This window comes from Argiope bruennichi, chromosome 10 (genome assembly GCF_947563725.1).
Source record: "Argiope bruennichi chromosome 10, qqArgBrue1.1, whole genome shotgun sequence".
NCBI classification, from domain to species: Eukaryota; Metazoa; Arthropoda; class Arachnida; order Araneae; family Araneidae; genus Argiope; species Argiope bruennichi.
In genome coordinates, this window is record NC_079160.1 from 24,901,168 (window position 1) to 24,918,298 (window position 17,131).

Here is a 17,131-nt window from a genome sequence, read left to right on the forward strand (position 1 = left end):
AATTTATTATATTTAAATGTAAAGCGTAAATATTTTTATAGCATTTTGATAAAATAAATTTCATCCTTTTTTTTTAAATAAAAGTTTAAATTAACTAAGAAGGATTTTGGGTTCCTTTTTTGCTGGTATGCAACTCAACTTAATGTGTATATTTTCGTTTACCATCTACTTTTAAATTTTTAAACGCAAGGCAAAATGATATCTTGATTGTTTCCGAATCCGAATAAAGATTTGCGTGATGTGTGAATTTGAAAATAATATCAAATTATCATGGTTACTTGTGTCTCAGTTTGTTAGTTGGGATTTTTGCAGATATATGTGTGAACAAAATGAAAATGAAACTTGGGAACCTGATGTTTTGACTTTTTTAAGAAGTAGGATTTCATGAAATCTCACCTATTTTCTCAGATATTTTAAAAACTTTTTTTCATACATATAATAATATGTATATTTTCATCAGCATAATCTGAATAATTTATATTTTCTTTTTTCTTGTGTATTTCATTTTACAAATAGTTTTGGCGCCAAAACTTAAACAAATTGATATTTTTTAAACATTGCTTTTGTTTATGAAAATTAAAGTTGATAAAAAGTTTACTAACAAATCATTGACTTTTTATCTCAAATATGATCCAAATGTTGTGTAAAAACTAACTGATTATAAAGCATAATTTATTTGATATGTTTTATTATAAATTTATCAAAATTTTCTTTTTAAAAATATTTTATGCACTTTTATTGAAAGTTATTCAGAAATATTTAAAAGTATAAAATTATTGTAAGATGAAAGTTTCAAAATATTTTTTTTTTTTAAAAATTGAGAAATTTGTTGAAAAATAACTGTAAAATTAGTCTTATGCTAACAGCAAGAGACAATATTTATCTGAATATTCATGAGTCCTTGCAGGAGTTCAACTTTACAATAGTTATGTCCTAAAATATTTCTTATAATTCAAAATGATTTTGAAGTATATGTGAACAAAGTTACTAAACTTATAATTTTTTAAAGGGGAAAAAATGCACTTTATTTACATGGAAAAACATGAAGATGTTACTTATAATTTATTTAGACTACAGTTTTTTACAGGGAAATATAAATTTCAGAGTACAATCCTGGAAAATTTCATATTGATATTTGAATAATTTTTTTTGAGAAATCATTGCTACATTTAACTGTTTTCTTCAAAAATATCATTTCTCAGAAAATGCATTTATTGTTTTAATATTGTAAAAAAAAAATAATGCTTATGACTTGGTAATAAATTTTGGATCCTGACCATTTATTTATTTAATTTGTTTTCATCAAGCTTGTAAATTTTGGACCACCAGCATGTAATCATTTTCAAAATAAAAAGTAAAAGTTTTTATCACTTATTTCTTTTTCATTTTCAGTCTCTTTCTTTTGTCTGACACCACACTTACATTCTCAAAATATAATCGTATTCTCACATAATAATAATGTAAAATATGCAAGCATACTAATTGTTATGTCAGTTCATCATCTTGTCAATTAAATAGATATGTTAGCTAATTTTCAGCAAATAATATGTAGCAAAACCTATATGAAATAATTAATCCTTTCAAAATATTTATTTAACTATGTAAGTATACTTTTTCTTGCTCTTATTTTTGCCTTAATTTGGTATAAAAAGTTTGTTAATCTAATAATTTGTTAATCTAAATTAACTAAGAAGTGGTAAAGAATTTAATATGGATAAAGATCAAAATAAGTCAGAGGATTCTGGTGGTTTTAATAAAATCAGAATTGTCTGAAACTCGTATCAGTAGTTCTATTAATTTATGACTATCAGTTCAAGGAATAAGTATTAAAAAACATTTAAGTATATACAAGGTAAAAAGGATATATTTATTTCAGTGTTAATAAACCTTTTTAGGTTATTTTTGTTGGGCAAGGGCATGCCCTGATTTTATAAAGAGACAATTAGTGGTGGTTTGTATTATTTTCTAAATTGTGTGGTTTTGATTTAAATGTTTTTGGCAAATTATAGTCTCTTGTTTATGATATTAATTAATTCAAAAATAAATTAAGAATGAATCATTAATTCTGTCAAAATTTTGATGTATAAAATATAATTGCTAGGAAATAGCTATTCAAATTCTATGTAACTTGCTAGCCAGAAATAATCTATTAAATAATACTGAAAATAATCAGATTAAATTATATTTAATCTGCACCACCTTTAAATCTATTTTATGAAAATAGTACGTATATATATATACGTATACTTTTAATACAATGTTGCAAAAAAGTTGCATGTTAAAAAAAATTTAAATTTTCATTTATGTTGTATTACATACTATTCATATCTGTTCAATGTTTAACTATTTATCTTGATTTTATTTTTTAAGATATGGTTGTTGAAAGAACTGAAAAAGCTGCTAGTGATATCACTAAACATGAGATGGTTGCCAGATTTGTTATGGAAGCCAGGACTATTCGAACAATTGCAAGAATGCCCTTTATTCAAGAATTATCCAAAAAAGTCATAGAAAAATGCCCGGAATTGAAATCAGCTGTGGCTAATTTGCTTTTTGACTTACAGGTACAAAACTTTTATACTAAATTATTTTTTAAACTATTTGTTTGTCATTTTTTTCAGTATTAATTTTCATTCAATTTTATTTAACCCCTTACCTGCCGAGGATAACTTGTGAGATTCGGTCCCCATTGCCACATATATAGTTGTGAGACGTATATATACGCCAGGGGCAGTTAACACATTGACTTAGGGAGACGTATATATACGCCAGGGGCAGTTAACACATTGACTTAGGGAGACGTATATATACGCCCGTGGCAGGAAGGAGGTTAATTGTTATTTTTTTAACATGACTATAAATTTGAATCTGGAAAAAATCATTAAGTTATCTATTAAAGCAGAGATTTTGACAGAAGTGGTAACAGAAAAATTCTTCCCTGAATATTAGACATATAATTTCTGTCAATTTTTAGATGAGTTACTTATTATTTTGCAAGTTATCAATTTGTAAAGAATAAATAATTGTGCTGATATAGCATCTGTATCAATCTTAAGAGAAAGATAAAATTTAATTTCAATTCTAATTTTTGGTTCTTGAAGAATACTGATTCAATACTTGGTTCTTTTAAAGTTTGCCATGTTAAAAAAAAAAAAAAAATACTAGAGTACAATAAGTTTGTGGAAGTTAATGTTTCCCTTTTTAGAACTGCCTAAAAATTAAGAGAATGAGCTTCTGTGATATGCCTAGTGGATCATTGACAAGATTAATTAAAAGTGCATTAATAATTGTCTTTCTATTTCTGTTAGTATTTAATTATTTACTAAAAATCTAAATTATAATATTACACAAAAAAATTTGAAATATTTATATTTAAACCAATTGATAATATTTTGACATTATTCAAATTGTAAATCTTAGCTACCTATTCATGCAAAAATGATCTATTGATTTTATTTTGAAAATTCTATTGATTACATTTATTTTATAAATTAGTACGAAAATTTCACCCATTAGCATCTGGTATTTAATTTATGTTTTATGTATTTTAATGTCTATGTTTTCCCACCCATAAATCTGTAATTTTATTTATTTATTTATTTTTACTGCATCACAATTTTTTTTGTATCTTGTATTTGAACTCTTCCGTTTTCTAAAAAATAATGGGATGTATATATGTAAATGTAATTTTACTCTTTCTAAATGATCTTATTCATTCATTATATAAATTTATGTATAAGGAATTAATAATTATTTCATTTTTCAAATCTCCTGAAAATCTTTTACGTTTTTTGTAAATTAAATTTTTGGTATTTATACCTTTTAGATTTATGTATTTTATTTAATTTATTTATTTTTTAAAAAATTAGTATTTGTATAAAGGCAACCTATGATTTATCATTTTAATTATATTTGATTATTTTCTATCTTTCCTTTAGAGACTTTTAAATTCTTTTGAGGAAAGTAAAGATCCTCAAAAACGAGAAAAAATTCTTATAACTATGACCCGAGAAGTAAATAAATTTAATGCTGAAGCATGTAAAAATCTACCATTACCAAATCTTTTACAGGTAAGTTATGTATTTTTAAATTCATTATAACTTGTTTTATTTAATTAGTAAAATAAATGTTTCTTCTTTTTTTTCTTTGTGCTTTGGCATAATATATTCTTACAAAATTAGTAATTTAATATAACTTTATTAGAGTTTAATAATCATTTCTACAATCACTTATATTCTTGTTCATATGCATTAATACACACTTATTACTGAAAAATTAAATTTAATAAAAACATTTTTAAACAAATCTTCTGTTATATTTATATATTTAATGTTAATAGTTTATATTTTATTTTCAAAATATAAACAATTTTAACTGTCAATTTTTTCCCCATAAATTCTCTTCCAGCTGGTGCATGAGTTACAGAATGAAAATTTGATTAAATTAATAATTTTACCAATAATGAAATTTTAATATTCTAACATATTAGAGAATGAGTGAAAATTGATTACAAGCTTTCATTTTCACAATAACAAAATAAATCTAGTCATACAATATATATATATATAAATATTAGTGAATTGGCTTTAATGAGAAACATAGGAAAATGAAAAAGACAAAATTTATTTGAAATTTATCGACACCAACATTGTTGACAATCTCTATATAAAAAAAAAAACCAGCATGCATGGCACAGAAATCATTTTTATTCCTTATTGTTGTAGGTGACATTGAAATAGAAACAAACTGCTATATAAATGTTTCAGATTATTCCATCGATCTTTTTTTATATCTGTACATAATTGAACGGACTTTAAATCTTATGAAATTAAAATATTTTTCTTAAATTTCCCTTTTTAGAAATTTAATTTTTGTTCAAAATGTAACATAAAAGATGTGTGTTAAATATTATTCTTTATACAGTTTTTTTTTTTTAAAGCTTAGTGATACAAAAGTAAACATATGAATTTATATACATTAAATATTTCTATGTTTTGCATCTATTAGATAGCTGACTTTAGAAATATACATGAAATCTAAGTGGTTTTTAAAATTATTTTTAAACCACATTGAAAAATAATTGAATTTTACTGCCATGAAAGATATTATGCCAAAAATATGTCCTGAAATATTATCAGTATTCATTTTTAAAACATTATGATATTTTGATCAGGTTATTCAAACTTGGCTTCAAGCTGAATATCAAGCTCAGTTATTAAAAGCAGACATTAAGAAAAATATTGAAAATGTAGAACTGTTCCAGAAAGTGGTAGATTGTTTACACGAAGAGTAAGTCCTGCTATAATTATTTTGCTTTTTTCTTTTTAAATGTTGTGGAAATGAATTTTGCATTTATTTTTTTCCTCAGCTACATATTTTATCTGGTTTAATTTTTTAATTTGCATTCTGCATATAGTATAGAAAATGTTCCTTGTTTTTTAGTGTAGTATGTAGAGTCCTTTTATGTATATTACCTATTATTTTATTACATCAATTAAAAAAAAATTGGAGCAGTAATTCTTTCTTATTTTGTGAAGTAAATATTGTATCTGAAAGAGGAATTCACTGTTGATAGATATTTGCATATTTTTCAACCTTAATTTTTCTAAGGCAAATTGTTAAATTTTTCTGTTTTCACTGTAATATTTGAAATGCAAATATCTCTGCTAAACACGATTATAAGTAGTGCATTTTAATCTGAATGAACTTTGCAACTCAATTTGTGTCATTCTATATTAAATTAAAGCTTTGTATATTTCATCATTCTGTGATAAAAAGTTGTTTTTAAATGACATGTTTTTATAAATATGATGTGGCATTAATTTATGTATTTATACTAATAAATTTAACTTTTTTAGAAAAATAACCTCTGAGGAGGCTAAAGTGATTGCACGGACATTGTATGAAGATAAATCACTTAAAAGAATATTCCTTTTAAATAATTCAGAAACAGAGGTAAATAATTTTCTAGGTAATATGGTTATTTCTTCTTGATAAAATCACTTCCTCTATTTTTTAAGATTAGTACTACCAATCTGAATTATTTTTTGTTTATAAATGTAAATAATTATAAAATATTTCAAGAAATTTTTATTGTTAATTTCAATTGCTGTTAGCATTTTTTTTTTTTTTTTTTTTACCATCCCATTTTGGAATTTAATTTCTTTAGCTTATTAAATTTATCTATCTTTTTGAAATAAATTCTTTTGAATCACATGGGTTTGATACCCTCCCCTTCTTCACAGTTATTTGATATTGATTTGCTTGTACAAGTAATATCCTGAATCTCCATTGAATTTGAGGAACAGCAACTCTCTGTAGTTGTAACTGATAAAAATTTTGAGCAACTTACAATTGAATATATAAGTTGTGTGTCTCTATTATGATCATTGCTCAGATCTACTCCAAATATTATCTAAAGGCTTTAAATTCATTTTAATTGTGTAATGAAATAAATTAATTTATAACTCTTTATTCTAATTGAAACTCTTTTTTTTAAAAAAATCATTTCTGTACATTTGAATCCATTTTTTATTGCTAAATACACCTTATTATAATGTTAATCAGTTTACTATTATAATCTAATGTAAAACTTGCAATCTTTTTATTTAAAAAAAAAAGTCTTTAAAAGTGATCTTGTCATATATGACATTTATAGTATTCCATATTTCATTCACCATTAATGTATATTTCTATATATGTTCAAAAATTTGTTTCATATTTAATGTATACCTTTTGCATGGTTATCAATTTTATTTTAATATTAAAAGCTTTTTTTATAACCAATGCAATGAAATTAATAACTATTTTTAAAGTTTAGCATTTTTAGAAGTAAATTTATAATTAAAGATTTATTTCATAATGAATAAATATGTTGATTTTTTGTAATAATTTTATAATTGTAATTCTCAATTTCCGGATTTATGTTTATAATCATGCCCAGCATTTGGATTGAAACTGTATTTTATAATATATCAATTTTTAAAATTCAGGCTGCACATTTAGTTATTCTTAGAAAGTGACTTGGACATAATATATTTTTCCTTCTGATTAAAGATGACAAATTTTTATTTTATTGCAATTGTTTATAATTCTAAGCAGCATGAAATAATGTTGTTTTAAAAAAATGAATTTATCCAGAGATTTTAAACTATACCTTCTATGCATGTAACAAATAAATGAAAAATCAGAATCTAAGATAACTCCAAATTCACTAATTAATTTATACATCTATTTTTTTAAAATTTATGGTGGGAAAAAATTTTATTATAAAAATATTGAATAAAATTTTTGCAATATTACATTGACTATCCAATGTGTTAACTTCTCATATCTAGCAACTAATTTGCCTCTCAAAATAGTTGCTAGGTTTGCTTTTGCATTTTTTTTTTTTTTTTTTTTTCCCCTGCAGATATTTGTTAAAGACAAAATTTTATTTATGAATGTATTTCCTTTATATGTATCGTTTAGCAGATTTTAATTTTATATTGAAGACGTTCATAAAATACAGTTCTATTTTATTTTACATGTGTACTTTTCTTATTCCATAAATTGTTCCTGAATCCTACTTGTGATGCGAAATATTCTTTAAGGAAAACAATTTCCCCCATAGGATTAATGTGAAATGGAATATTGCATTCCATTCAGGGAAAGAAAATATTCAAACACATTTATAATAATATAATTTATTATTTATAATAAATTATAAGAATGTTATCAAAATATATTTGATTTTGTTTATGCTTCGAAATTTGGCAAAAATGTGACATAGCATTATTGTTAAATAATTTTATTGCATACATACCTACTGCCTTATTAGGGTGATACTTCTCAATATTTGATGCTTCAATTTCCCATGCTTTCAGCATCTTACTTCTTTAATTGTAAAGTTGATGCTATATTGAAGCAGTTATATCCTCCTCTGCTACTAATCTTATCCTCAACTTCTTGCTGTGACACAGAATGCAGTTCTTAGCTATATTTGTATTTGACCTTGCTTGTTATTAAAAAACTTCTCCCTTATATTGCAATTCGAAACAATATCATTTACCATAATGTCTTTCATTTTTATTTATTTATTGAAACTTCAATTAATTGTATATTTTACAGCTCCTCTTTTAATTTAATTTTAAAAAATTCATCAACATTTCAAAAATTCATTCAAGACATAGGCAAACATCGTAATGTCACTTCGTCACTCATTTTGTGAAATATTGCTTGTTATGCGAATGGTTCATTGAGCGAAGTTTGATTATATAAATATTTGTTTCTCAAATAAGTAATATCTTATTTAATTTCAGACTGACATTGATTCACAATCTCAGAGTTTGTCTATACAACCATATCAAGTTCCTCCTAGACAGTTGACACCACCACAATCTGCACATGTATCCAGCCATTTTAAATTGCCTAGTCCAGTGCATCACATTGAGCCTGATAATACTACACGATCATTTACATTCAATCCGGCTCTTTCATCACCTTCGCCACCTCACCTAGAACCTGCCAATATCTCATTACATGATTCTTTCAATCCATCTAGTCCTGAAGAACCTCTGGAAGATGTTCAGCAATATAAAGTATCAGATGACGTACAGGACTTAGGACTTTTGAATCCAACCAAATCATACTTCTTTAAACCTTCTACAGAACCACAGATTGGCACCACAAACTTTTCTAAGAAACCATTCATGCATGACATTGATCCAGTTTCTCTATGCTCATCAGATTCTGATTCATCAGAAATCACCTCTGCTACAAGCACATCTCGAAATAAGAGACGCTGGAAGAAGCTTCTAGAAGAATTTCGATTAGAGGATGATTTTTCTGAGGATGACTCTCCCTCTGTATCAAAAAAGACCAGAACTCCTAAAGTGGTTGTAGATAGTCCTGTGCAAAATTCTTTTGTTAACTGTGACGATGAAGATACTAGTGATTGTGATAAAAATGCAGATCTTAAGTTCTTAACACCAACCATGTTTAAAAGTGTAAGTGTTCCATGTTTTTCTGAGTAACAGAGGGATTTTTAGAAAATGTAAATGCAGTATTTGTTTATTTATTGCAATTTAAAGCATGATGTGGCATTTTTAAAATCTTTGTCATTTTATTTAAAATATTTCAATTCTGCATCAAAATAAAAATTCAGTAGACCCATTTCTTTCTAATTAAAACCCTGAAAATACTACAATAATAGATGTTTGTTATTTTATACACTATTTTTAAGTCTATTTTTACGTATTAGATTTTTTTCATTTGCAAAAAATTTGCTATGAAATGTGCCTTTTTAGTGAAAATTGCCTGTATTTGAAAATACTTTAATTTAGCCTTGTATAGAATGCCTATGTAATTTTGTAGTTTTTGGTGAATGTAACTCTATGCTAATATAATTTGCATACTTGTGTGAAATTGGTAATTTTATTGTATATTTTTTTACCTGGTAGTTCATTAAAATTAAGGAATATAACTAAATTCGATTATTAATTTATTTTTTATAGTTCATAAATATAATATTCTTTTCAGCATTTTTACTTTCCTGTATACAAAGAGAAAATATTGTAATCATTAAAAAATTTAATTCAAGTTTTTTACTAATCTCCATGTTTTAGACCCCCCCCCCTGAGTTTGAAAACAAGGTTGCTGCAACACTGGGAAAGAAAGGGGGGGGGGACAGAAAATTTAAAATTGTCTAAACAAAAGAGGGAAATATAGTTACAAAAATTAAACACTGTAGCCATAACACCAAAAAGGAAACAGCTGTATTTTCAGTTTTGAAATTATATTTGTCTATCTGTTAACATGATAGCTCAAAAATACTTTTGGCTATATGGATGAAGTTTGAGATGTGGACTTTACACTAAATTTGTATTTTTCTGTCCATTCAAAGATCAACTGTCTCAGAATAAATGAACATGATAACTATAAAATATAAAGAACTAGTTAAATAAAATTTGGTGCTCAAATTTAGTATCTGAAATGTAGATTCTTATGAGATTTTGAACCAAATCTGTCAAATGGTTGCCCATCTGACAATTGGTACTTTTATATGCTATTACTAATAAATGAAATTTAGCCTGTGATCTAATGATTACATGTCAAATTTTGGTTTCAATTGGTCTGCATAGAGGCAACCAAAATACAAATTCGATTTTCATATACTTACCACATGACAAGTGTTAATCAGCAAAGGTCACATGCTAAATTTGGTAAGAATTTATAACATTGATCTGCATTTCATAATTATTTTTCAGCAATGAAATGCAAGATATTTGTGGCCTTATACAAACTTTATAATTTTATATAGTAGGAGCGGGCTAACACTTTTATTAGAAAGTTCTAAAAGGTTTTCGATAGACCACTTCTGTTGATTTTTTAATATTACAAGTAGTTGTTTAAATGCTATAGTGATATAATTCTTCCATGGCAACAGTGCATTACATATCTGAAATGGCATTTAAATTCTGAACATTATCAATATTTTTATTCAGTAGGTTTAGATATCTTTATTTAATCTGAATCTTATATAGCTAGATGTTAGAATTTAAAAAATTAATGGTTCTTAATTAAAAAAATAAAAAGTTCTTTATAGTTTGAATTAAAATAAAATAAAAATTATTTTTCTAATGGTTTTAAATTACAATAATTTATGAAAAAATGTTAATAATAGTTACTATCAAAAATCAAAATTTTCCCTCTTATGCTTAAATTTATTCTTAAATATCTGTTTATTTTTCCAACATTGTATTATTAGATGATCTAATTCTTTGTTTTGTTTTTATTTATGTTATTATATATTTATTTATTGTAGGACTACGTTGACAAGAATCCTGCTCGTGCTGTGTTACTTTCAGATAATGAATCATTTAATTCTTCCATAACAACTGCTCCAACAAACAGTCAAGAAGATGATCCTACATTTGTTCTTACAAAATCAAGAAACAAAGCTGTGCCTGCAAAGGATTCCCATATCTTACCACCAAAAAAACGATTAAAAACAACAAAATCTACTGCTAAAAATAAACCAATGAGTAGAATTTTGGCTAGAATTAGTGAAGAGCCTGAAGCTCCTAAACAAGTGACTTTACGCCGATTTGGGTTCGCCCCAAATGCAGCCAGGTATTTATTATAAAATTTTTGACACTTTTGAAAATTCTTTGTATAAGGGAGGGTACAAAATATTACTACATCTTATTAGTGTAAATCTATACTTATAATAAAGCTGTATGTGTGTGTGTGTTGGCGCTCTACAGGCCAGACCATTTAACCTACAGCTCCCAAATTTGGCAAATTTATACCTTGGAGGCCGGGAATGTGCACCTGGGGGTTATTTTTTCGAATTTTTAATTAGAATTTTATTTATTTAAAAATTAAGCGAAATTTTGGTGTGTTTCTGCTATAACTTCCGAAAATATTACCGCACAAAAAAGATTTTTACATGAAGTTAAACATCAAAAATTTATCTTTTAAATGATACCAATGTTTTAACCTTAAAATTAAATTTCTATTTTTAAATAAATATTTTAACTATATTTTTCAACGATTTTTTTCGTACAAAATAAAAATGAAATTTAAGCTGCACGAGCACGTTTCACATTCATGGGAAAAAATTAGCTTTTGATTAAAGCTCCAACTAAAAATAAATTAAATCTTTTTGGAAATGAAATCTGCAAAAATATAATTTTCGGCACGTGTCTGTAGGAAATGAAACAAATATGAAATATTATTTTTTTTAAAAAAAATAAATTCAAGGAAAATTATTTTATGATCTTTTACACTCTCTATATTATTAATCCAATAAATCAGCTTTATTTTAAGGCAAGTTTTGTTTAATATGAACAGGATATCCATTCAAATCAGGGCCACACAGCTTATTTGTAAACCTTTAGTAAGACACAGATCTGCTAAAATGGTCTAAATGGAAAATGATTATATTTTATGCAACTTGATTCAATAAATGCTCTAATAAATAACGAATTTTTGATTTTACATAAAGCTTCTGCTGTGGAAATCACGAATAACAAAATGTAAAGTAAAATGGATAGGAGAAAGGGGTGTGTGTGTAATTTTTACATTTTTTTTTTTTTCATTGTATACCCAAAATTAATATTGTTCAGAAATTTCAGATACTTGTAGAAATATATAAACAAGAAATTTATCTAAAATCTGTTTATTATATTCAAGGAATGCTTCATCTCTAATTATTATTCATTATAATTATTCTCTGAAATACTTTTAAAAGATTATTTAGTTTTGTTTCTATTTTAAAAGTTCTTAAAACTTTTGGACTCTTTAAAAAAATTTAAAACAAGCTATGAACTTACATTTGATTGCTACCCCATTTTCAAGTCTTGTTGATTAACATTTTTAATTGTGTTATTTTAAGATGCCAAATATATTTCAAAACTGTGCCATATAAGTATGTGGATGGGTTGGTGTATGCCCATTTTTGACATGATAATTGGAAAGGAATGCAAGATAAAAGACAATATAAAGAATCATCGAATTTATTTTACATTTAACGAACAAAATCTTTCTTATGATTTTTAGAAACAGGAATGGTTATTATTATTTTTCTCACTATTCGAAATTTTTTTAATTTATAAAGGACTTTCTGTCTGCAGATATATGAATTTTATAAATATTTATTTGTATTATGTTACATTTTCTTCAAAATTCTGGCTGCCCATAAAATTTATATACAATTTAGAATTTGTTTGGCTTTGTAAATATATGTGATTGAAAAAAGAAAAGCAAATTGTGTTCTTTGGTTGCTTTTAAATTTTTACATCATTTGGAGTATGAAATGACTGTGTTCCTTCCTTTTTAAGTTTTGAATCTTGTAAATAGCAAAAATAAATTTTAATTCAGCGATACAAAAAGGTGATATAATTTTCATGCTACTGAAGCCCTAAACCAAAGATTATTTTGGAAATAAGCATTTTTAAACAATTTTTTTTTTTAAAATTCTGAAGTCAATAAAATATTAAATGTATTAAATAGAAATTGTTTTATAAAAGCACAGTACCACGTTTACTTAATAGCCTATAACTTTTAAAAATCGCACATTGATTTAATAGATCGTATGTTGAAAAACTTAAAATCTGATGCTGAAATGCAGAATCCAATGATTAGGTTGCATTAAATATCTCTGTAAATCAAATATTCAAGCTGTACATTTCTTTTTAAAAATAATAGCAATGTGAAAAATGTATTGAAACATAGATAGACATTGCACATAGATTTAATAGATCGTATGTTGAAAAACTTAAAATCTGATGCTGAAATGCAGAATCCAATGATTAGGTTGCATTAAATATCTCTGTAAATCAAATATTCAGGCTGTACATTTCTTTTTAAAAATAATAGTAATGTGAAAAATGTATTGAAAACATATTCATGTTCTAGATTTTGTGTCACGTTTCTCATAATTTTCTATTTGTAGTTTTCATTCAGTTATTAATAAATCGTTCCCACTAAATAAGTCATTCAGTTGTTAAATCATATTGCATTTATTAAGTTTTTTTTAATCAGTTCATTAGAATGAACAACATTTAAATAGTAATAATAATAATAATAATGAAAATCTTTTTTTTAAATCACTTGGTTAGAATGAATAACATTCAATTTCAAATTGCAATGATAATTATAAAAATCTTATTCTAATGAAAATTTTGTAATTTGAAAACAATTTTTCTTAAATATTTGTAACCCATTTATAGACTTGGATTGACCACACAAGTTTAATGCTTCATTTCCACTAAATAAATCATTCAATCATTAAGTCATGTTACAATTATTGTTTTTTTTAATCACTTGATTAGAAATGATGACTATGTGTTTTGTACAAGCTTTATTAGTAATTAATGTTGTATTTTTATTTATTTATTTATCAGTAGTGTCAAAAGTGCTACTGAGCGAGCTGCAAGATCCAAAAAGAAAACCATCAAACTTTTTGACAATGACATTCCTACGACAAGGTCTTCTGATGAAAGCTCTTTATTTCAAATAAACACAAGAAGCAGTAAAAAGAAAAGTAGGTTTTGCTTATATATATTTATATAGAATAAACATGTGAATATAAATACCCTGAAATTACATTTGGATATTTTTAAATTTCTTATTAATATTAAAGAGCATTTCATTTTAACATCTTTTCAGTGAAAATGAAGTAGAGCTTTCCAAAAAATTAGAGACTTCCTTGAAACAAACATGAAAATAATAAATGGAGAAATTACAAAAAAATGAATGAAATTGAACACAATTGTTATACAGTTTATTAATTTAGCATTTTTAGAAAGGATTGCAATACATGCAACCTATTAAAATGCTTTATAATCTGAACTGTTTAAGAAAAGCAGAGTGATTAAAGTTTGAGGCACTTTTCAAGGATAAAAGTTTATTCATATGTATATAAATCTCAAACATGAAAGCTAAATATTTGTTCAAATATTATATTAAAATTTTAATGTAAAATTTCTTTTATTTTATATGTTGTAAGAAAAAAACTTTTATTGCTGTTAGTCCCCCCTCCCATCTTTAATGTGTAATTGATCATCTCTATATGATTTCTTTCAGTAAATGTATTATTTACTGAAAGAAATTCTACTACTATTATTCAATTTTGTTTTACATTTCAACTATTCAATTTTATTCTACATTTTATTATATAAGAAATCTATCAACATACCATTGGTATTACCAAAATAAATTATACTGATCCTCGTTAAGCATACTCCGTCCATGTAAAATAATTTAAAATATAAGTATGAATGTAATAAATTGGATTGTAACCTTCTGACAACTTTTATAGCCAACTGTTTCATCAATATGCAAGTTTGTGTCAAAAATGTAGTCATTGAATTTGTAATAAATCTTTTGTATTGTCATAACAAAGCTATGTAAAAAAAAATTCTGAAGTGCAAAGTAAGCCAAATTTATATTTAAAAGTCGGGGGGGGGGGATCAGCTATGAAAATTTAGTAAAATCATATTAGTATCTGTTATATATTAAAAATTTCTCAGCTACAAAATATTGCCTTTTAACTCAGTGAGATGTGTAGCAATAATTACCTTTTGTTACATTTTCTAAATTTAGTAATATATTTTCACAGAGGAATGTCTATAACTACTCACTATTTTTATACTTTTTTCAGATTTACAACAGAAAACTATAAATTTAGGAAATAAAAAACGTTGTGAAGAGTGTAAAACAACATTTAGAACTCCTACAGAACTGAAAAAACATATTTTTGTTGTACACACTGTTGAAGATCTTAGTGATGATTGATGTACTTTTAAATGCCATTCACTGTCAAAGATGGTAGGATTAACAATGTACAGTGTAAATATAAATGCATTTTAGACATATGTTTGTATAATTTTTTAAATATTTTTTACAATTGAAATTTCAAAGAAATTTTTATTAAATTGTAAATTGTGTATAACTGCTTGTTATAAAGCAGTATGTCATATAAACATTTTCACAATGTATTTGTGTATGAATGAAGTCAAAGGCTTTAAAAGTCTTATTGGCTTTTGATGGCAAGAGTTATTCATATCTGCTGTTTTGAAGTTGAATTTATTCATCATAATTTTATGTATTTTATAAAATCATGTCATGGCATGTGCACTGCTATTTTTACTCATTTAATAAATTATATATTTATTTTTCCCTTTCATTCATAACAATTTTTCAAGATTTTTAGCTCTTATTTAACTTTATCGTGCAAATTCGTATTTGCATTTTAATTAATTGGTCAGTTTTGATTATGTGAAAATGAATTTTTTGAAATATAAATATTAAAATTTGTGTAATTTAGTAAAGCAAATGTACTTTTTTGCTGTTTTACATTGAATGTTAAATTATACTATTGTTGTTGTCTTTTATAAATGTTATTTCTTGAAAGAAATGTTATTGGAGACAAAGATCATTATAATTCATCTTTCAAAAGTGGATTGTTTAAATGATTCTGCAATAAAATATACGATATTTTTCTTTTTTATCATGTACTAAAGGAAAAAGCAAGCAAGTATTATATCACAGGATGAAAATAGTGTTCAACAATATAAATATTGCTTATACTTGCCCTGATTTTGTTTTGGAACTTGATGCCTAGCTATTTTCTCTACAATATTTATTCCAAAATGTGTGCTGTTTCTCAATTACTACTTTCAACTGTTTCATCAACAGACATCTTTCCTGAAGTTTTCATTTCTATTTTTGAAGGAATATGCTCGTTAAATTTTAATAAATAAATGTTCCATCTGCTTTTACTTAAATATTTCTTTAAAAGCTTTCCTTGCAATAGTTTATGGTTTTGTTCCAATATAGATGATATGTCTGAGCCTTTTCTTTCATGAAATGTGTTGTGACCTTCTAAAGCCAGAGTGTAAACTTTTGTTTCCATCAAAACTTGGTTAAAGAAAGGAAGGAAATGAATATTATGAAATAAATAAAATTCTTCACGGTTATTTCAAATTGCTTGGGGGCGGGGGGGATTAGATTTTTTCACTTGCTGGCTGAGATCATCTTATTTTTGCCACCTTAACATTTTTTGTTATGCAATATTTATGCTTATGAAAAAATTAAAGCACCAATAAATTATAATTAAAAATTAATCTAATTTAAAAGAATTATGAAATTAAGTTGTTTTTGCAAAACTTTGCATTTATTATTTTTATTTTAAAATCCCTTATTTTTCAAAACTTTATTATTATCTTTTTTGTAGTTTTTGTTTTATTTTGTGTAACATATTACACATTCATGCAATATTTGACAAAATAAACATAGATATTACTGGTCGCAAAATGGTGAAATTTGAACATCTGTTTAAAATAATGGCTCTGCCAAAGTTTTACAATCTAATATCTCTCAAAAATCAAGAAAGGGAGGCATATTACTATTACTTATGTGCATTGTTACTTTTACTTATATATTGTTGTCAATTAAAAGAATAAGTAAAAATGTGTTGATTATAATGATCAAATAACAGATGTCATAATGTATGATGTCTGGTTCATTCTGGATAGTGTAATTTAATATTTTGAAAATTCTGCGACATTTAAATCCTCCAACATATACAATGACCAACATAGCTAATCCAGTTCTTAAAACTTAAGAAAATTGCTTTGTTTCC

The 17,131-nt window shown here is 25.2% G+C and overlaps 1 protein-coding gene across 2 annotated transcripts; it reads left to right on the forward strand.

The window, feature by feature from the left end:
- The first annotated feature begins 174 nt into the window (after positions 1-174).
- Positions 175-15,641, forward strand: LOC129988569 (uncharacterized). 2 transcript variants are annotated; one of them, XM_056096820.1, is made up of 9 exons: positions 175-374; positions 2,371-2,564; positions 3,939-4,070; positions 5,174-5,289; positions 5,859-5,955; positions 8,301-8,987; positions 10,805-11,112; positions 13,890-14,029; positions 15,149-15,641. In XM_056096820.1, exons 1-9 carry the CDS (start codon positions 239-241, stop codon positions 15,280-15,282), a joined length of 1,944 nt encoding a protein of 647 aa, XP_055952795.1. In that variant the 5' UTR covers positions 175-238; the 3' UTR covers positions 15,283-15,641. The 2 variants fall into 2 exon arrangements, with proteins under 2 accessions (XP_055952795.1, XP_055952796.1); XM_056096821.1 differs by having other exon boundaries at positions 13,893-14,029.
- The last annotated feature ends 1,490 nt before the right edge of the window (positions 15,642-17,131 follow it).

Excerpts from the sequence above, each read along its gene's own strand:
- LOC129988569 (XM_056096820.1), top strand. The coding sequence starts at position 239 with ATGTGTGAATTTGAAAATAATATCAAATTATCATGGTTACTTGTGTCT. Across the intron at positions 2,565-3,938 it reads ATTTGCTTTTTGACTTACAG|AGACTTTTAAATTCTTTTGA; the intron begins GTACAAAACTTT and ends TCTTTCCTTTAG. Across the intron at positions 5,290-5,858 it reads GTAGATTGTTTACACGAAGA|AAAAATAACCTCTGAGGAGG; the intron begins GTAAGTCCTGCT and ends TAACTTTTTTAG.